Raw genomic sequence first — 20,079 nt, forward strand, 5'->3', positions numbered from 1 at the left:
CGAAGACGAGGACGAGGACGGAGAGGCGGCGCTGGCGGACGTGGCGGCGCACGAGCAGACGGGCATCGTGTACGGCGCGGACGCGGGCAGCGGCCGGCCGCGCTTCGTGCACCGCACCTTCGCCGAGTACTTCGCGGCGCTCTTCTTCTGCTGGGGCTACCTGCCGCAGCCGCGGCGCCGGGCCCGCGCGCCCCTGCCGCACCGGCAGCCCTCGCACCTGCGCTGCTGCGCGGCCGCCGCCGCCGCGGAGGAGCGCCCGCGGGCCGTGCTGGCGGCCGCGCTCGCCAGGGACGACCTCGAGTTCTTCAGGGACATGCTGGCCAGGATGCTCTGCAAGGTGACGCACGCCGCACTCCGCCGCCTCCCACATTGTCGCCGACTCTCCCCCACCCCCTCCCAATCACCGTCTGGGAGTGCAAGGGAACACCGAACACACGCAGACATTTCCAAATATACACGTATTTACCGAAAACAGCCGTTTACTATACGGTAGATCTTCGTTTAGTCCGACTAGGTGGGGCTGCATGTAAGTTACCTGGATTATCGAAAATCTGGAAACTTGTAAGGAATTACACTGACAGTGGTTGAGCACTATACACTGCGGTGAAAAAAAGTCATGGGATAGCGATATGCACATATACAGACGGTAGTATCGCATACACGAGTTATAAAAGGGCAGTACATTGACTGAGCTGTCATATGTGCTCAGGTGATTCACGTGATTATAGCGACATGATGGGAATTACTACACTTCGAGAGTGGGATGGTAGTAGGAGCAAGACGCGTGAGATATTCTGTTTCTGAAATCGTTAGGGAATTCAATATTCCGAGATCCACAGTGCGAAGAGTGTTGTGAGAATACCAGATGCCAGGCGTAACCTCTCATCACCGACAACGCAGTGGCCGACGGCCTTCACTTAACGACCGAGAGCAGCGCCGTTTGTGTAGAGATGGTCAGTACCGACACACAAGCTACACTGCGTGAAACAACCGTAGAAAGCAATGTGGTACGTTCGACGAGCTTATCCGTTAGCACAGTGTGGCGAAATTTGGCGCTAACGGGCTATGGCAGACGACCGACGCGAGTGCCTTTGCTAACAGCACATCGCCTGTACTGCCTCTGGTCAGGTGAGTCCCGATTTCTCTTGGTAAGACCTGATGGTAGGATTCGAGTCTGGCGCAGGCCTCACGAGGCCAAGTTGTCAACAAGACACTCTGCAAGCTGGTGGTCGCTCCGTAATGGTGTGGGCTGTGTTTACATGGAATGGACTTGGTCCTCTGGTCCAACTGAACCGATCATTGACTCTAAATGGTTATTTTCGGCTAGTTGGTGACCATTTCCAACCACTCTTGGACTTCATGTTCCCAAACAATGACATCATGTCACCAGACCAGATCTTCACGACCGGTTTGAAGAACATTCTCAACAGTTCGAGAAAATGATTTAGCAACCTACATCGTCTGTCATAAATTCCATCGAACATATACGTGACGTAATCGAGAGGTCGTTTCATGCACAAAACCGTTCACCGGGAACACTTTCGCAATAGATAGCTATAGATGCAGTATGGCTTAATATTTCTGCAGGGAACTTTCAGCGACTTGTTGAGTCCATTCCACATTGACCTACTCCAGTAGGCCGGCAGGTCTGACACGATGTTAGGAGCTGTCCCATGACTTTTTTCACTTCAGTGTGTATGTCAACACGCGAATTATAGACTACTAGCTGAGAATAGTCCGCTTCGCTGTCTGTGATATCCACCAAATACTTTTGGCGTCTATCACCAATATGGCAGGAAGAGAACCCCCTACCATCCACAGTACTTACTGTTATGAGGGCGCTGGCTTGTACGCAGCAGCAACCATACAGCCACATCACAGGGCCACATAATTTTAGGCAAACTACAGCAAAATTTATGTCAACACAGCTTAACAACACTTTATAATAATTTATTAACCCTTAACTGCCCGAATTTTTCAAAATTGGACATTTAAATTTATTTTCAATTTTTTGACTTCTTGTGCATCTAAGTAGTGCATATAACCTATTATTTGACCCTTCTCTGTCTTAGTTTGTCTGTAACATAACGTGTCCGTATGGACACACTGGGAACTCAGATGCATATTTGAAATACACTCCTGGAAATTGAAATAAGAACACCGTGAATTCATTGTCCCAGGAAGGGGAAACTTTATTGACACATTCCTGGGGTCAGATACATCACATGATCACACTGACAGAACCACAGGCACATAGACACAGGCAACAGAGCATGCACAATGTCGGCACTAGTACAGTGTATATCCACCTTTCGCAGCAATGCAGGCTGCTATTCTCCCATGGAGACGATCGTAGAGTTGCTGGATGTAGTCTTGTGGAACGGCTTGCCATGCCATTTCCACCTGGCGCCTCAGTTGGACCAGCATTCGTGCTGGACGTGCAGACCGCGTGAGACGACGCTTCATCCAGTCCCAAACATGCTCAATGGGGGACAGATCCGAAGATCTTGCTGGCCAGGGTAGTTGACTTACACCTTCTAGAGCACGCTGGGTGGCACGGGATACATGCGGACGTGCATTGTCCTGTTGGAACAGCAAGTTCCCTTGCCGGTCTAGGAATGGTAGAACGATGGGTTCGATGACGGTTTGGATGTACCGTGCACTATTCAGTATCCCCTCGACGATCACCAGTGGTGTACGGCCAGTGTAGGAGATCGCTCCCCACACCATGATGCCGGGTGTTGGCCCTGTGTGCCTCAGTCGTATGCAGTCCTGATTGTGGCGCTCACCTGCACGGCGCCAAACACGCATACGACCATCATTGGCACCAAGGCAGAAGCGACTCTCATCGCTGAAGACGACACGTCTCCATTCGTCCCTCCAATCACGCCTGTCGCGACACCACTGGAGGCGGGCTGCACGATGTTGGGGCGTGAGCGGAAGACGACCTAACGGTGTGCGGGACCGGAGACGGTTGCGAATGGTCCTCGCCGATACCCCAGGAGCAACAGTGTCCCTAATTTGCTGGGAAGTGGCGGTGCGGTCCCCTACGGCACTGCGTAGGATCCTACGGTCTTGGCGTGCATCCGTGCGTCGCTGCGGTCCGGTCCCAGGTCGACGGGCACGTGCACCTTCCGCCGACCACTTGCGACAACATCGATGTACTGTGGAGACCTCACGCCCCACGTGTTGAGCAATTCGGCGGTACGTCCACCCGGCCTCCCGCAAGCCCACTATACGCCCTCGCTCAAAGTCCGTCAACTGCACATACGGTTCACGTCCACGCTGTCGCGGCATGCTACCAGTGTTAAAGACTGCGATGGAGCTCCGTATGCCACGGCAAACTGGCTGACACTGACGGCGGCGGTGCACAAATGCTGCGCAGCTAGCGCCATTCGACGGCCAACACCGCGGTTCCTGGTGTGTCCGCTGTGGCGTGCGTGTGATCATTGCTTGTACAGCCCTCTCACAGTGTCCGGAGCAAGTATGGTGGGTCTGACACACCGGTGTCAATGTGTTCTTTTTTCCATTTCCAGGAGTGTATTTTCTGTGATATTGAAATACATTTGAAGATATGTTTTATTAATCAGATTTTTAATGCAACTAAGGCTAAATGTGAACAAAATAATTTTTACAAACCAATTTATAACACCATACACAAAATAATTCACAATCATTTGTTTTACTGACTTTCATGTGACATTTCAAAGCATTATAGACACAGTCCTACATCACATTTCCCACATTTTAGGTGAACAGCTGATGATTTTTGTTTGCAGTACTAACCTACTCATCTTATCTTCTTCTCAGTTTTCTTGATACAGTGCTTTATACCATCATATCTGATATCACTTGGAACACGCGATTTGTATCCACACATAGGACTGATAGACGGCCTGCCTGCTCCTTTTACGGGATTCATATATCTTTTAAGGTAAACTTGTACAATTTCTCTTCTGAATTCATGTTGAGTAGTCCTAGCTACCATTCCTTTCTTCAGCTGCCACGCCTTATGTACAGATACGTCAATCAGCCAAGAAAGTAAAGCCCAGTACCACTTCTCGGTTCAAATGTTTATTCTGCACATGGCAATGTTTTCATCCATCCTATCCACTCCTTCCATGTGTTTATTATAGGCGGAATATCTTTTTACAAATGATACAGGTTCAACTCCTTCACAGGTAGAAGCTACAGTAACCACTGAATTGTCCACCCATTTTGTGATTATAATCCCGACATCCTTGCAAAGTGAGGATTCAAAATACCCCCTTTCCTTTTTAACTAGCGCTTTCTTTGAGGAAACTGGGCACGATTTGGGAACTCTATTTTCTCTGATAGTGTCTGTTGCACCATTGCCCTTTTCTCTCAGATATCACAGAACAGAAAGCCCTGTAAATAGATTGACAAAGAAAAAGTGGAATGGCAGTAGCTTTACATCCAGTGTCAAATCATCTATCATCTGCTATTCCTCCTTCATCCTCATCACCCGAATTCTCATCCATGAGGACTGCTGGATCACGGGGCGTGATGTAAATTCCATCAGCCTGAGGAGTGTTTGAATCCTCAAACAGGATGTGTAAAACATCCTGCACAGTCAAACCAGGCTCTAAAGATTCTGCCAGACCTGTGTTATGATATGAAAAGAGAAAAAGAAACGAAATCATTTTTGACCCTGCAACTGCCCAGCGTGTCCATATGGACACGGTTGAAATAATCACTTCATAAACAAACAGGGAATCAATGGATAACAACTTTTCTCAAATGAAAATCTTTATAAACATAATTAGATATACTGCAAACAGTTTCACATGCCAGAATGAAGAAGTTCTTTACGAAACACTACTTACTTTACATCAACATGCTCCATTGCGGACATCAAAGCACTCCCTGAAATACAGGCTGTCACAATCACAGTGTAAATGGTAACAATGAAGTGCTAACACAATGTACGTAAAATTCAAACCCTCCCTGAAAACAATACGTGGCCGCCAACGCTAAAAATAATTGTAAGCCAACAATAAAGTAAAAACAAAACTAGTCAACAATTGAGTCCATATGGACACACTGGGAAGTTATGGGTTAACACAAATTATACATTACATACCTTGACTGTAGTGGTTGTAGTCCAAAACTCATCCGCAGCGATCGAGCTTTCAATTCTGGTCTGATCCTAAATCTAGTGAACGATGACCAGCATGACTAATGGAATGTCCAGTTCGCTTCTACTTGGCGGCTGCTGAAGACACGGCCCTGATGCTGTCCTGGGGTACTGCTGATAACTGACTCACTGTGATCAAACCACACATCTGCTTGCATTCGCATATGGCGTGTAGATGTCCACCTGGGAACTATTTAGATGACGCAAGGCGGAAGCATAAGACAGTCTCCGTTACTTGCTCCATCTACGGTGCCCTCCCTGTGTAGACTGTCTCTCATATCTTCTGGAGGACACATCAGATTCCCAATTGGAACAAAATATGCAGTTAATCGTCTCATTTGTACAGCATCTAATTTTTTCAAAAAATTTTGTTGTACACTATATTCGGTGTTTCTGTTTTTAGAGCAAAGACGAATAAGTTTTTAGGCTGTCCGACACATCAACACACTACTTATAGTTGGCCATGCAGGAAACACTATTCTTTTCAGGCTCCACTGCATTGCTTTATTTACCCTTGTACATTAAAATAAGTCATACAGTACGTCAGTATTTCCCCAAATTCGAGCTTTTCAAAAGAGAATGATAAGTCAGTTGAATCGAGGGGAATTCGTGGCATGAACACTCACTTCTCTCCTTCTTTTCTGGTTGATATTTTCTCTTCCGTGACATTGTTTAGAACCTTTGTGCGAGAGCGTAACGGGAGCACCGACCGAATTCAGCAATTCTGTTACGGAGCTCACGCTTTTCTCTTGTTTTGTCGCTGTTTTGCTACTCTTGGTATCATATTCACTATTTAATGATTTGTTTACTGAACTATCTCATTTTTTGTTGGCAAAATTGTCCTCTCAGACAACCATTCTTTGTTTAAGTAGTTTCGTTCCTTATCCGGATACACTTTTTCCGTCAGCTGGTCCTCTCTCTTTAGCACGGTGCACGATTCACGGGTTAAGAGGAACTTGCCAGAGTTCAGACCAACACTGTAATTGGCAATCGAAAAGTTTCTGTTCTAAAGCTACACTAACTACTTGCTTACATGTCGGTGCTTATACTCCCTCATCGGAATCGCGTTGGGATGCATATAAGCCGCAGCAACGTGCTCAGACGGAATCTTTTTGATCGTTCCTTATACGGGGGGTGATACAGCGGCCGCTATCCAGGGTTTTCATGCAACTCGCAACGCCTACAAATACCTGGGACAAGACTTTCACATTCTCTCGCTCGGTACTCGCAAAGTATTATCCCAACAGAAAAAATGAACGGGGCCTTTCGGTAGGAAACTTAATGTATTTACATTTCGTACTGAGATACGCTTTCGCTAGAGGCCGTAGTTTTCCAATTATTCAAGCGCGCGCGTTTCTCTTGATAACTCGAAAACCGTGGCCTCCATAAAAATCTTCTCCTGCTACAAAATTTAAGTGCATTCAATTTACTACAAAAAGGTTCTGTTCATTTTTTCTGTAGGACTAATAGTTTGCGCGCAACAAGCGGGAAAACGTGAAAATCTCGCTTGTGGTTCTACTGCATAAAACCTATTGACAGGGACAGCTCCATCACCCTATATTTGCATATCCAACTTTCATTTTACACGATTCCTGAATATTGTAAAACATTCGAAAACATTTGTTAACACCGCAGAATATTCTTAAAAGCTCGATAACGTTATGGAACAAATTCTAACGCTTTCCATTGAAAAATACATTGATGCGAAATGGACAGAAGATGCCTTCGTCACTACCACGATGACATGGCGACCACGTCAAACACTGGTAACTCCACAACTAAGCTGCGCTCCAGAAAAACGTCCACCGGTAGTTGAAAAGCAGTACTTTCTTGTTTGACTTCATATTACTCAATTTTTTGTTTGAATCTTGATATTTTTAGAATCCTACATGAGTCAGAACCATTAATCAAGTGTTTGTAAGAAATATTTGTATGGAAAGAATTTTATTTGCCACATTTAATAAAAGGTACACGGCAAACTCAACACGTTTTGAAAATCTTGTTGACAACCTGTTTCATAGTTGTCATTTTCTAAACAATCTGAAAAAGTGTCCCGTGCCAGTAACTTACCGTTACGCCACCAGACGGCATAAAACTGCTCCTCTGAGGCATGTTCTGCCTATTAACAGTTGCTAAAGTGTGAAAAATTCTTTTTCGTATTGAATATGATGAAAAGAAGTCATAGTAAGTTTCAGGTTGATATCTTGTATGTTCATTGTTATTAAACACGATTGTTTAGGCGTTACTATGCTTTGAAATATATGTAACAGGTCCCCACAGAATATGCAACCTAAGATTTTCGTATTAGGGTATGGGAAGATAGTAAGAAATTTCTTGTAGTTGGTAGGAATATCTTTTTTGACTGGACTCTGCAACAGCTGTCACCACACGAACCATATACTGAACAATGTAAGAACCTATTTTACTATCAAAAACAGTCTTGATCACAATTTATGTATTACGGGACTGGTTTTGACCACTACTGTGATCATCTTCAGACCAATGAGTAAGAACCTCCTTCTGGTGGCAACCACGTCAAACACTGGTAACTCCACAACTAAACTGCGGTCCAGAAAAACATCCACAGGTAGTTGAAAAGCAATATCTTCTTGTTTTACTTCAGTGTTATACAATTTTTTTGTTTGAATCTTGATATTTTTAGAATCCTGCATGAGTCAGAACCAGTTATCAATTAGTAGTGATTTACCACCAGAAAGAGGTTCTTACCCATTGGTCTGAAGGCGACCACAGTAGTGGTCGAAACTGGTCACTGTAATAAATAAATTGTGGTCAAGACTGTTTTTGATAGTAAATATTTGTAACACATTGATTACTCTTCACTCCCACAATGTATTCAAAAGTAATGGGAGAACGTGCCTGACAAAGAAAGTGAAGCACTCAGACGACAAAGTCAGAAGTTTCCAGAATGAGATTTTCACTCTGCAGCAGAGTGTGCGCTGATATGAAACACCCTGGCAAATTAAAACTGTGTGGCGGACCAAGACTCGAACTGGGGACCTTTGCCTTTCGCGGGCAAGTGCTTTACCATCTGAGCTACCCAAGCACGACTCACGCCCCGTCCTCACAGCTTTACTTCTGCCTACCTTCCAAACTCATTCTGAAAACATCCTCCATCAGCCATACAATATCCCACTTAACTCACCTCCTGTTCGAAGACTGTACCGTCCATCTAGGAGCCAAGGACCCACTATTTTCCCACATTCAAACATCTCAGCTTTACTCAGTACAGCCTTACCAGCCATTCTGAGGCATTCCCTTACCTACAGACATTCTATTTTGTTCAGTATATTACCGTGCCAGATTTTAGCTTTTACTGAGGTGACTTTGGCTCATATGGGACAACCTACGAAAAGCAGAAACCATCTTCTGTCTCCTGCTGTAGCTACTTCTTATCTCCAATGTTTCACATAGATGTCTGGAGCTGTCCAGTCTTCCTGTTTTACCGCACTGTTTGCCTAGTGCCCTCACGCTGACCCTCACGACAGGACATGCCTCTGCACGTGGCGGTCATCCAGGACGAGGAGGAGGAGGTGGTGCGGCTGGCGCAGCAGCAGGCTGCGGCGGCCACGGCGCCGGACACCGGGGGCCGCTCGCCGCTGCACCTGGCTGCCATCTACAACTCGGCCAGGGCCGCCCGCGTACTGCTGGCGCAGGTGAGCGCCCGCTCTGCTCCGCTCTCCCTCTCTGAAATTTCCTCTTGAAAGAGCGCGTGGGGTAAAGAGGCAAACCTCGGATGTGCAGCACGGAATTACGATGCCAGTTTCAGGTTCTCAGCGTTAACTACAGGCGGCAGTGTTATCCTACTTCTTTTTTCTTTCAGTAAGTTAGATAAATGTCTCATAATGATTTATTTAAAACGACCTAGCTCTGTTTATAAAGCTGGTGAAGATGTGAGTGTTGACGGTACCTGCCCCAACAGATAAAACTAACGCACTGTTACCAAATTACCGAGGGGAGTAGCGCAGTGGATAGCATCCTGGACTCGCATTCGGCAGGACGACGGTTCAAACCTGCTTCCGGCCTTCCTGATTTAGATTTTCTGTGATTTCCCTAAATTGCTTAAGGCAAATTCCAGGATATATGAAATATAATTTGCAGTTGTGAATATTAACGACTATCAGCTGCATAATGAAATGACAGCAATATATGTAATGAGTGTATGAGTACAAGTTGTAGACAGATGGTTGATGACATGTGGAAGTTTGGGTCTGGACGTGAGTCTTGCACAGATAGCCAAATGGTAAGGCGACCACTCGCGATAAATGAGAAATCCGAGTTGGAGTCCCAATCCAGCACAAATTTGCGTTGTCGTCATTGCATTCTACAGCTGATGGTTATCTACACTCCTGGAAATTGAAATAAGAACACCGTGAATTCATTGTCCCAGGAAGGGGAAACTTTATTGACACATTCCTGGGGTCAGATACATCACATGATCACACTGACAGAACCACAGGCACATAGACACAGGCAACAGAGCATGCACAATGTCGGCACTAGTACAGTGTATATCCACCTTTCGCAGCAATGCAGGCTGCTATTCTCCCATGGAGACGATCGTACAGATGCTGGATGTAGTCCTGTGGAACGGCTTGCCATGCCATTTCCACCTGGCGCCTCAGTTGGACCAGCGTTCGTGCTGGACGTGCAGACCGCGTGAGACGACGCTTCATCCAGTCCCAAACATGCTCAATGGGGGACAGATCCGGAGATCTTGCTGGCCAGGGTAGTTGACTTACACCTTCTAGAGCACGCTGGGTGGCACGGGATACATGCGGACGTGCATTGTCCTGTTGGAACAGCAAGTTCCCTTGCCGGTCTAGGAATGGTAGAACGATGGGTTCGATGACGGTTTGGATGTACCGTGCACTATTCAGTGTCCCCTCGACGATCACCAGTGGTGTACGGCCAGTGTAGGAGATTGCTCCCCACACCATGATGCCGGGTGTTGCCCCTGTGTGCCTCGGTCGTATGCAGTCCTGATTGTGGCGCTCACCTGCACGGCGCCAAACACGCATACGACCATCATTGGCACCAAGGCAGAAGCGACTCTCATCGCTGAAGACGACACGTCTCCATTCGTCCCTGCATTCACGCCTGTCGCGACACCACTGGAGGCGGGCTGCACGATGTTGGGGCGTGAGCGGAAGACGGCCTAACGGTGTGCGGGGCCGTAGCCCAGCTTCATGGAGACGGTTGCGAATGGTCCTCGCCGATACCCCAGGAGCAACAGTGTCCCTAATTTGCTGGGAAGTGGCGGTGTGTCCCCTACGGCACTGCGTAGGATCCTACGGTCTTGGCGTGCATCCGTGCGTCGCTGCGGTCCGGTCCCAGGTCGACGGGCACGTGCACCTTCCGCCGACCACTGGCGACAACATCGATGTACTGTGGAGACCTCACGCCCCACGTGTTGAGCAATTCGGCGGTACGTCCACCCGGCCTCCCGCATGCCCACTATACGCCCTCGCTCAAAGTCCGTCAACTGCACATACTGTTCACGTCCACGCTGTCGCGGCATGCTACCAGTGTTAAAGACTACGATGGAGCTCCGTATGCCACGGCAAACTGGCTGACACTGACGGCGGCGGTGCACAATTGCTGCGCAGCTAGCGCCATTCGACGGCCAACACCGCGGTTCCTGGTGTGTCCGCTGTGCCGTGCGTGTGATCATTGCTTGTACAGCCCTCTCGCAGTGTCCGGAGCAAGTATGGTGGGTCTGACACACCGGTGTCAATGTGTTCTTTTTTCCATTTCCAGGAGTGTATATTCGCAATTGCGAATACATTTAATGTATTTCATAATGGCTGTAGTCGTCCCAGCACCTGTTCGTCTAGACATGCATGCGTACATTTCATCGTAATTCAGACTAAGACAGGCACTACAATATCGTAGATGTCGCGATGGTTCCTTCTAAAGGGACAACCTTCACTAATCCGAATTAGTGCTCCCGTTTCTAATGACCTCATTGTCGACAGGATGTTAATCACTAATCTCCTCTTGCTCCTCCTCCTGTTACCAAATTCTTTGTTAAAGTGGGTTCACCCCAAAACGAAATTTATTTGATGCTTGTTAACCGTTTAAGCATCTTAGTCATAAATTTATGGATCAATGATATTGTACCATGAGGCCACAGATATCATGCTAACAGAACTACCAGATCTTCTGTGTGACGAGCCAATGACATTCCACTGTTACAAGACATATCATCCAATTGCTCAACTATAGTATTCATTATAACGTATGTGGCGCAGTGGGAGCTTATTGACGTCTCGAAATGTACTCCCTTATGTCAGGGAGGAAGTCGTACAGTCTGTGTCCCTTATTACTTATATCGCACTCACCTTGCCATGTATCCAAACGCCTACTTTTAAGGAGACACGTCGTTTGTATCGGAACACCAGCACCTTGCAGCTCTGTATTTGATCATGATATCTATGGGGCATATTCCGAGCAGCACACACAGTGAATCCACCGAGGTGGTGCCGAAGGCTCCAGATAGCCCAAGTAGGACACGTCTCTGCTCTCGTCTGACTGATGCTTTGTTGGTGACCAGGTTCAGTCTGTGTGCCCACGTGCTAGATGTGAAGCTGAGTACTGATTCGAAGAGTGCACAGTGGTGTCTCCGTATGACTGGTAGACGTAGTCTGCACTGTTTAGAATTTATCCTCACCAGTTTATTATAGTATTTTTTTCTGCTTTGTCTGTTGTTAGCGCTGTGTGTTCGTGAAAGTTCAATTTCTCATCCATGTGTACCCCAAGAGAGTGCGTAACTTGTGCTCGTTTGATGCTTGTGTCCACAATTTTAACTGAATGATTCCTTGGGAGAGATCCTTTGAGAAACACACAATGATGCTGGAGCGATGTGCCGGGCAGGGACGGCTAATACCCACAATTCTGCAAGAAATACAGACAATAGGAACTGTCGCCAGTTGTTTGTATGGCTGGAAGCGGAACCAAGTCGCAACTAAAAGTAGTCTTTCCTCGTCTCCAGATGCTTTGTTGTCCCGCTGGTGGATGCAAAGTAATTAGTGGGTTCTATAACAGAGAAAAAATAAGTAAGATGCACACATAGTGGTTGATAAACTTCTTTTACTTAACTTAATCCAAATGCAAGCCAAAGCAATACCGAATGCAATTTCGTGACATAGGCCGAGTTCGCTATTCAGAATAGTAAAGGAGGCTGAGTGAAAACGCTTAGACTTAGAGAGAAAGAGTTTCACTGACAGACAGATTAGAGATAATGTGTGGCATGGTATAAGTTGGTTCCGTGCCGGTGCTAACCGCCCGCGATGTGGAATGTGTGACTCTGGAGATGGACCGCAGCACATTCTGACAATGCTGCTAGAACTACTAATTTTTGAGTTTCTCTTTACTTTCAGATCGCGCAATATATCGGCTGTTAACATGTCACCCCTACGTTAGAAACTTGCTAACAACCTTCTCAAGCAGCTCGCAAAATTTCTCGTCTGTGTGTTCTGCAAAACGTTCATTACAGTCTCGTAAAAAAATAATATGTGCTTTTGTCATCTATTGTCTCTAAAAAAAAACCTCTGAATTCTCGTTGACACAGCGATCTCAATAAACAGGAGAACTGAATTCAAGGAACCACTTGGCAGGGTGTCCAGCCATAGGGTTTTAGTGCGAAGCGGATATGTGGTTGTTTCGAAATAGGCCCTAATCAAACAAGCATTGTGCATAATGTACGCAGCACTGACCCACTGAGTAGCTGGTAATCAGAGACGCTTCTGTACCTACAGCTGTACTCCAAAGTTCACGTTACGGACTGCTGAATGAGGTCAACCCCTGGTGCCCTCCCGCCATGCCACCTGCCCCCCACCGCTGTTCCATTCACGAGTGACGCGTGGGGAGAGACTGTCGGTGAAGTTCTGATTCCCGACTTTGCTTGGAACATACGCTCCAGAACTACTCGTATCAACAGTGATGACGCACAACGCTTCTCTTGTAGCGTCTGCCGCTGGAGTGCGTTATGAATCTTATTTCGACTCTCTCCTCTACTAACGCATAAAGCAATTAAACGTGCTAACCTGAGAAATGGCTTTAACTGATGTTTAAATCGATTGCAAAAAAAATTGATCTGAGCACTATGGGACTTAATTTCTAAGGTCATCAGTCCCCTAGAACTTACAACTACTTAAACCTAACTAGCCTAAGGACATCACACACATCCATGCCCAAGGCAGGATTCGAACCTGCGATCGGAGCGGTCGCGCGGTTCCACACTGTAGCGCCTAGAACCGCTCGGCCACCCCGGCCAGCAAATCGATTGCACTTTAACAAATGCTATTGTAGTGTAGCCAAAATGTCCGACAAACGAGATCCCACAATAAAAATTTCATTACGCATCTGTTTCTTGTGACTTCCCAATGGAAACCCGACTCGCTGAAAGAATAATTTGCGTTTGGGTAGTAGGATACAGATTTATATTTTCAGATAAGATCACTGTGTGGTTTAGAAGCACACATCTATTGATTTATTGCCTTCATGTCTCATATAGTAGTTTTTCATGTGTCTGCATTGTCTTTTATTTTTTTATTGTAGTCAGGCACAGTGGTTTCACAAATCAACAATCATACTTTCTCTTCAAGAAAAAAAGTTTACGTGAGTGAAACAATACATCAGTGCGTATATATCCTCGTAATTTTCATCACACAGAATCATTTTAATTAACTTCAACGTATAAAATCATGAAATTACAAATGTTCAACATGACACTATGCACCGACAACTACATCTTACTCCCGCTAACAAATGGCTTCCAACTACTAACAAGAAGGATAACCCCACTTCGCAATACTTTCTGCAAACGTGACGCCATCATTTTGACGTTACACGTAGTATAGACAACTACAGGAACTGCTATCGACTTTCGCTAGCGATCGATACCGGCCACTCGCAAGACGTCACGCACGCGTATCGGAGACATAGAAACACGTCTTTCTTGGTAAGTTTTGTAAGAATTATTATAATTAAACGTCACATAATGATTTATTGACGGTTAATGTTTTCATATAAGAGTGCTCTCGCGGGATTCGGTTGTTATCGACATTAATTAACAAATTAAGCATGAAACACGTTTGTATTATAACTTGCAGTATGCCGCATGGAAGATTTATCACAAACACGTCTTCATTATCATTAAATGTGAGTTAATACCGCATCAACAATATGCAAGCTCTGACAATAAAGTTCGCTGAATGAAGTCAGAAAGGTCGATCGGGCAACGCTGGCGACTCACAGCGCTGTACCTGCGTAGCGGCCGGTGTTGACAACCTGCCCCCACCGCAGTTCAGTTGGGCATCGTGTGTGTTCCGCGTTACACCTGTTGGACGAAGTGCTTGGTTAGTGCGTAGGTTCTGAACTGAGAACAGGACAATGAACGAGCAAAGGATCAATTTAAAGTTTTGTTTTTAGCTTGGCAAGACACAGAAAGAAACGCATGCAATGTTGGTACGTGATTATGGGGACCAAGCACTGTCCACGAGCTGTGTGCATACCTGGTTCGCCTGTTTTCGAGGAGACTGGGAAAGTGTTTATGACAATCCCTGTGACGAAAACATTGAGAATCTGAGGACATATTTCACGAACGACCGTCGCTAAATGTGTGAATGATAGCAGATGAACTGCAGGTGACCCATGAACCTGTGCAACAAATCCTTACCGAGGAGTTAGGGAAGAGGTAAACGTGTTGTCTTGCACCACATCACTTGACTGACGATGAGAAGCAAGCTGTTTAGAGGCTTCACAGGATTTTGTCGAAACGGTGGATGCAACACTCAAATTCTTGAACCGTATTGTCACTGAAGATGGAACCTGGTGTCTGCAGTATGACTCTAAAATGAAACAGCAAAGCATGGAATGGCATTCTCCGACATCACCTCGTCAGAAAAACGTCAAAGCCGAACACTCACTCATCAAAACGATGCTCATCACCTTTTTCGATAGTCAAGGAATTTCTACCTGAGGGAACAACACTGAACGCTGCATGGTACGTTGAAATTTTGACCCATTTCATGCAATGTCTACGCAGGGTACGACCCCATTACGCAAAACAACGTTCCTGGTTATTTGTTCACGACAACGCTCGCACACACAGCCACTATCATCAAACAGTTCCAGGCAAAATAGGGGGTGGTGCAACTTGAACATCCACCATATTCGCCGGTCCTCTATCCTCCAGACTTCTTCCTCTGGCTCAAACTCGCTTTGAAAGGAAAGAGATTTAACGATATTCCTGACATCCAGCGAAATGTGATGAGGCTTTAGAACAGCATCCCAAAGGAAGACTTCATGCAAAGTTTCCAGGACATGTATTGCAGAGCTCAACTGTGCATAGTTATGGCAGGTATCTATTTCGAAGGACAGTAATGTAACTGTAGTTCATAGTTCATCTACGATAACGTTACAGTCACCGAGCTTTGTTGTCAGAGGTTGTAATCCATCAAGAAATATTATGATAACCAACACAAGACAATAATATCACCTCACTAAGTGCTAGTTTATGGCTAACATTGTGATTTCTGCGGTAGAAAGATGTAAGTCCACACGCAGATATTTCGTTTTTCATCTTAGCGTATTCTAAGACTTCCTTATAAATATAATACAAGTATGTTCTGGAATAGTCGATATTATTTAAGTTTCCGTTTCATTAGAGAATGAATGATGAAACAAATATTTGGCGATTCGAGTGTGTGGTTAGACAGGAACCTGAGATGACAGCTTTAATTGCTGCAACTAGAATGAACAGCAATGAAATTCGTATTTTTTCCTTCTCACATATATTTAGCTCTTTATTTTCAAATATTTGTTGATTTCCAAGTATGTGGTTAGGTAGGAACCAAAGAGGACAGATGGTGCGACTAAACTAGGCACCAATAAAATTGGTATTCTCCCTTTACACAAATATTTGGCTCTGTATTTCTGAATATGTGCAGTTGTGTTACAGAAAGAGGATACCGACCACCAAACAACATCCTCTCCTTGCTTCCCATGGTACAAGATTCTACAGTGCCAACGAGACGACACAAAAGAATATGTGGCGTTTTCCAAGCGTATGGTTAAGCTTGCTGTGAGTGAAACGAGGAGCAATAACATACATATTCTTCCTTCTCACAAAGTCGATAGCAGTTTCTGTGATTGTCGATACTGTTTGTGGCATCAAACTGACGTCATGGTAGCAGAAAGTCTTGTATAATGAATGTTACCCAACGAAGAACAACAAAGATCATACATATACAAAAGAAATTGTTTTGCATAACAAATGAGTTACCAATCGACATTCTTTTCTTTAATTTAAAACTTCATAATTTACAGTTTGAATGTCGATGACTTCAAATGGAAATGAAACTGAATAAGTAAATTTTGAAATAAATCAAATATAAGACAAGTAATCAAGTTTTTTGAAAATAATTAAAATTAATATTATTTATGTCAAACACATCATTTGTACACATATTTTATGTAAGTGTATAAAACTATTTCATTGACATCATTAAAGCTATGGGTAATGTGAAATTACAATTTTGAACCAGTTTGTGTCACATAGTGAATATTGTAAAGTGTATTGAATAATCCATTTGCTTAACTGTATCAGCAAGTAACATATATAGCAAAAGATGAGCTAATGATCAGTTCCTTTACAATCTCCATAACACTCCTGTGCATAGTTAACGATCCTATGACAAAAAGCACCGCTCTTCGCTGGATCTTTTCAATCTCTTCTATTAATTCTACCTGGTGTCGGCTCCACAATACTCAACAATCTGACGAACAAACGTTCTGAGAGAGGCACCTTTCATGGATGAAATACATTTCCTCAGAATTCTTCTAATGAATCTCAATGTGGCATCTGCTTCTTTTACCATTTGCTTAATGTGGTCGTTTCACTCCAGGTCGCTCTGGATGATTACTCTTAGATGTTTTACAGCAGTTACTACTTCCAATGACTTGCCACCAGTAATATAATCGAACAGTAGTGGATCTCTCTCCGTATTTATGAGCAATACGTTACGATTTATTAACGTTCAACATCAGCTGCCAATCCCTTCACCAGCCCTCCATCTTCTGCAGCTCTTACTACAAATCGCTGTGGTCTTCTGCCCTTGCAAACTTCCTGTATATGACAGCATCACAGAGCCTGAAACGTTCCCCACTACAGCATCTAGTCTCATTAATGTGACCACCTGTCAAAAGACTGAACAACGCGATTATGTAGCCCAGACCGTTGCGAGACGCACAGGAAGAGAGTCAGTGAGGTTCTGGAAGGTGGAGCCATGTCATCCCAGTGCAGTGGCCAGCTAAGCTAGTTTCTCAGTTGAGGATTGAGGATCTATGCCGTGAACAGCCCAAACGAGGTGCTCGCACAGATTCTCGATGGGGAGTGTGGTGGCCAGAGGAGTATGGGAAACTGATGCTCGTGCTCTTTAAACCACACACGTACGCTGCAAGCTCTCTGAGATGTCGCATTGTCCTGGTGGTAGATGCCATTGTGCCGAGGGAAAAAAAACTGCATGTAGGGGGGGGGGGGGGGGACGAGGTCCACAACACAAGGATAGAAGCATACTTGTGCTGATCCATTGTTCCTTTGACAAAGACGGGGTCACCCAGGAAATGCCACGAAAACATTCCGCAGACCATAAGGCTCCCTGGTATGGACTAGACCCTTCTGCAGCGCCATGTGCCCAACGGTCATCTGTGTAATCGAATCTAAAGCGCGAGTCATCTGGCAGGTCACTTGTCAACACAACGTGGACCTCCAGTTGCGGTATTGGTGCGCAAATTCCAGCCTCTGCCACCAATGATTAACAGACAGTGCCTTTGCACGAACCAGGCGCCTGTTGCAGAGGCCCCTTTGCAGCAACATTCGATCAACTATCGTTGAGGAGACAGTGTTGACAGCCAGTTGATTAATCTTGCCGGTCAGTTGCTGTTCAGTTGTACACATCTCTGCAGCCGCCGTTCACCCCTGTCATCTGTGGCCTGTGGTGCACCACAGGTACCTCGGCGTCAGCTTGGGATAGCGCCATCTTGCCATGCGCAATACACTTCATTACTGTGGCACACTAACAGTTTAGAAACGCAGCCGTTTAGGTAATGCTTGCACAGTTGGTCCGGAAGTCAATGATCGTGCCCTTTCGGATATCAGACAAATCTGTTTTTTTTCATAGATTTTTCTTTTCAATAAGAGGTGGAGCCCCTCCACACTCACACCGGCATCTCTGCATAAGGGTTAGTTTTCACTAAAGTGAGGTGTCGCAGGATCTGGGTGCTGCGATGTTTTGCGTACATCTGGTTAAGGTTAACCATTAATACGCACTCATCTGCAGATAGATTGGGTCGAAGTCGAACAAAGGGTAGAGGTTTGAAGGGGAGAGGGAAAAAAAAGTGCCGAGGCAAGAGCCAAGGAAAAAACCCTCTGCGATAGTTAGGTCGGGTGGTAAGAGCAGTAGCGGCTGTCTTGCTGCCTGCGATAGGTCTTGCAAGGGTAGGCTTTGTTAGTAGTGGGTATCATGCATGTCGATACCTTTGACGTTGTGCGGTGGTGTTGCTCAGGGGCTGCCGCTGGGTGCCGGTGTAGAGCTCTCGTTCAGCGTCAGGAACCTGCAACAGTTAGGTTTATTGTCGTTTTTGTGTCTGATAGATCATATATCGGATGCACAGTGTAGGGTGATGTTGGCGAACTGTTTGTGTGTTAGTGGGCGAGCTCATTGGTGTCCCTGCTGTGGCCTGTTGGTCGGCTCTAATAGCAGCTGGTAATTACCAGTCAGTGTTACCTGCTGCTATTTTCGTACGATGACGACTACTTTCTTTTATCCGACACTGAAAGACGCTTTATATACCCTCCACTGCTGGTGCTGCTACTTGCCGTGTGTGAGAGCTTAGTGCACGTCGACGTCGAACATAGGTGGTGTACACATTAATGTGACTGGATCAGGCCAGTCGGTGTGGCCGACCAGTTCTAGGCTCTTCAGTCTGGAACCGCGCGACCGCTACGGTCGCAGGTTCGAATCCTGCCTCGGGCATGGGTGTGTGTGATGTCCTTAGGTTAGTTAGGTTTAAGTAGTTCTAAGTTCTAGGGGACTGATTACCTCAGATGTTAAATCCCACAGTGCTCAGAGCCATTTGAACGATTTGACTGGATCATGTAGAGCAGATTCTGAAGGGTAACTGCTTATAGTACTCCCATGGAATACTCTCAAAATTGACCTTATTCACAAAACATATTGCTGTTGAAATGTCAGCATGTCAGAAATCAAAGTTGTGGTACTCGTGATGGTAGCGACCGGAGGGCAAGTACCCTAGAAGAGGTGCGCATAGCGTGTCCACCAGCTTACGGAATTACTGGTGAGACCCTGGGGCTGCAGGGGCGGCGAGTCTTTCTCGGTCGGTTGCCGCCTGCAGGTGCCGGACGGCGCGCTGACGGCGGAGGACCGCGTGCTGCGCTGGCGGCCCCTGCAGTACGCCGACCTGCACGGCGCCTGGGAGGTGGCCGACGCGCTCCTCGCCTCCCACTACTCGCCCGGCGACCTCGCGCACACGAGGGACCGCCTCCAGAGGGCCGCGCCGCTCGCCGCGGACCTCCTGCGCGCGTTCGTGGCCAAAGGGTGAGCCTCACGCACTCTCAGCTACGTTCTAGTGCCACGATACGTGTGTCGACGAGGGGTCTGATGCACAAGGAAGATGTGACGTACAACGGCTCCACACGAATGAAGACCCTTTCACACATTTACAGGATGTCCCTCAATATGTTTGTACACTACTGGCCATTATAATTGCTACACCAAGAAGAAATGCAGATGATACACGGGTATTCATTGGACAAATATATTATACTAGAACTGACATGTGATTACATTTTCACGCAATTTGGGTGCATAGATCCT

General features: G+C 46.0%; 1 protein-coding gene across 1 annotated transcript in view; it reads left to right on the forward strand.

Moving 5' to 3' along the window:
* The window catches only part of LOC124795569, a 286,431-nt gene extending 266,627 nt beyond the window's left edge, over window positions 1-19,804 (forward strand). Inside the window, exon 14 of the mRNA XM_047259641.1 lies at window positions 19,561-19,804. Coding sequence (XP_047115597.1) covers window positions 19,561-19,804 — 244 coding nt within the window. The remainder of the gene's footprint in view (window positions 1-19,560) is intronic.
* Window positions 19,805-20,079: the final 275 nt, after the last annotated feature.

The sequence above is a fragment of the Schistocerca piceifrons genome, chromosome 4, assembly GCF_021461385.2.
Source record: "Schistocerca piceifrons isolate TAMUIC-IGC-003096 chromosome 4, iqSchPice1.1, whole genome shotgun sequence".
Classification (NCBI taxonomy): domain Eukaryota; kingdom Metazoa; phylum Arthropoda; class Insecta; order Orthoptera; family Acrididae; genus Schistocerca; species Schistocerca piceifrons.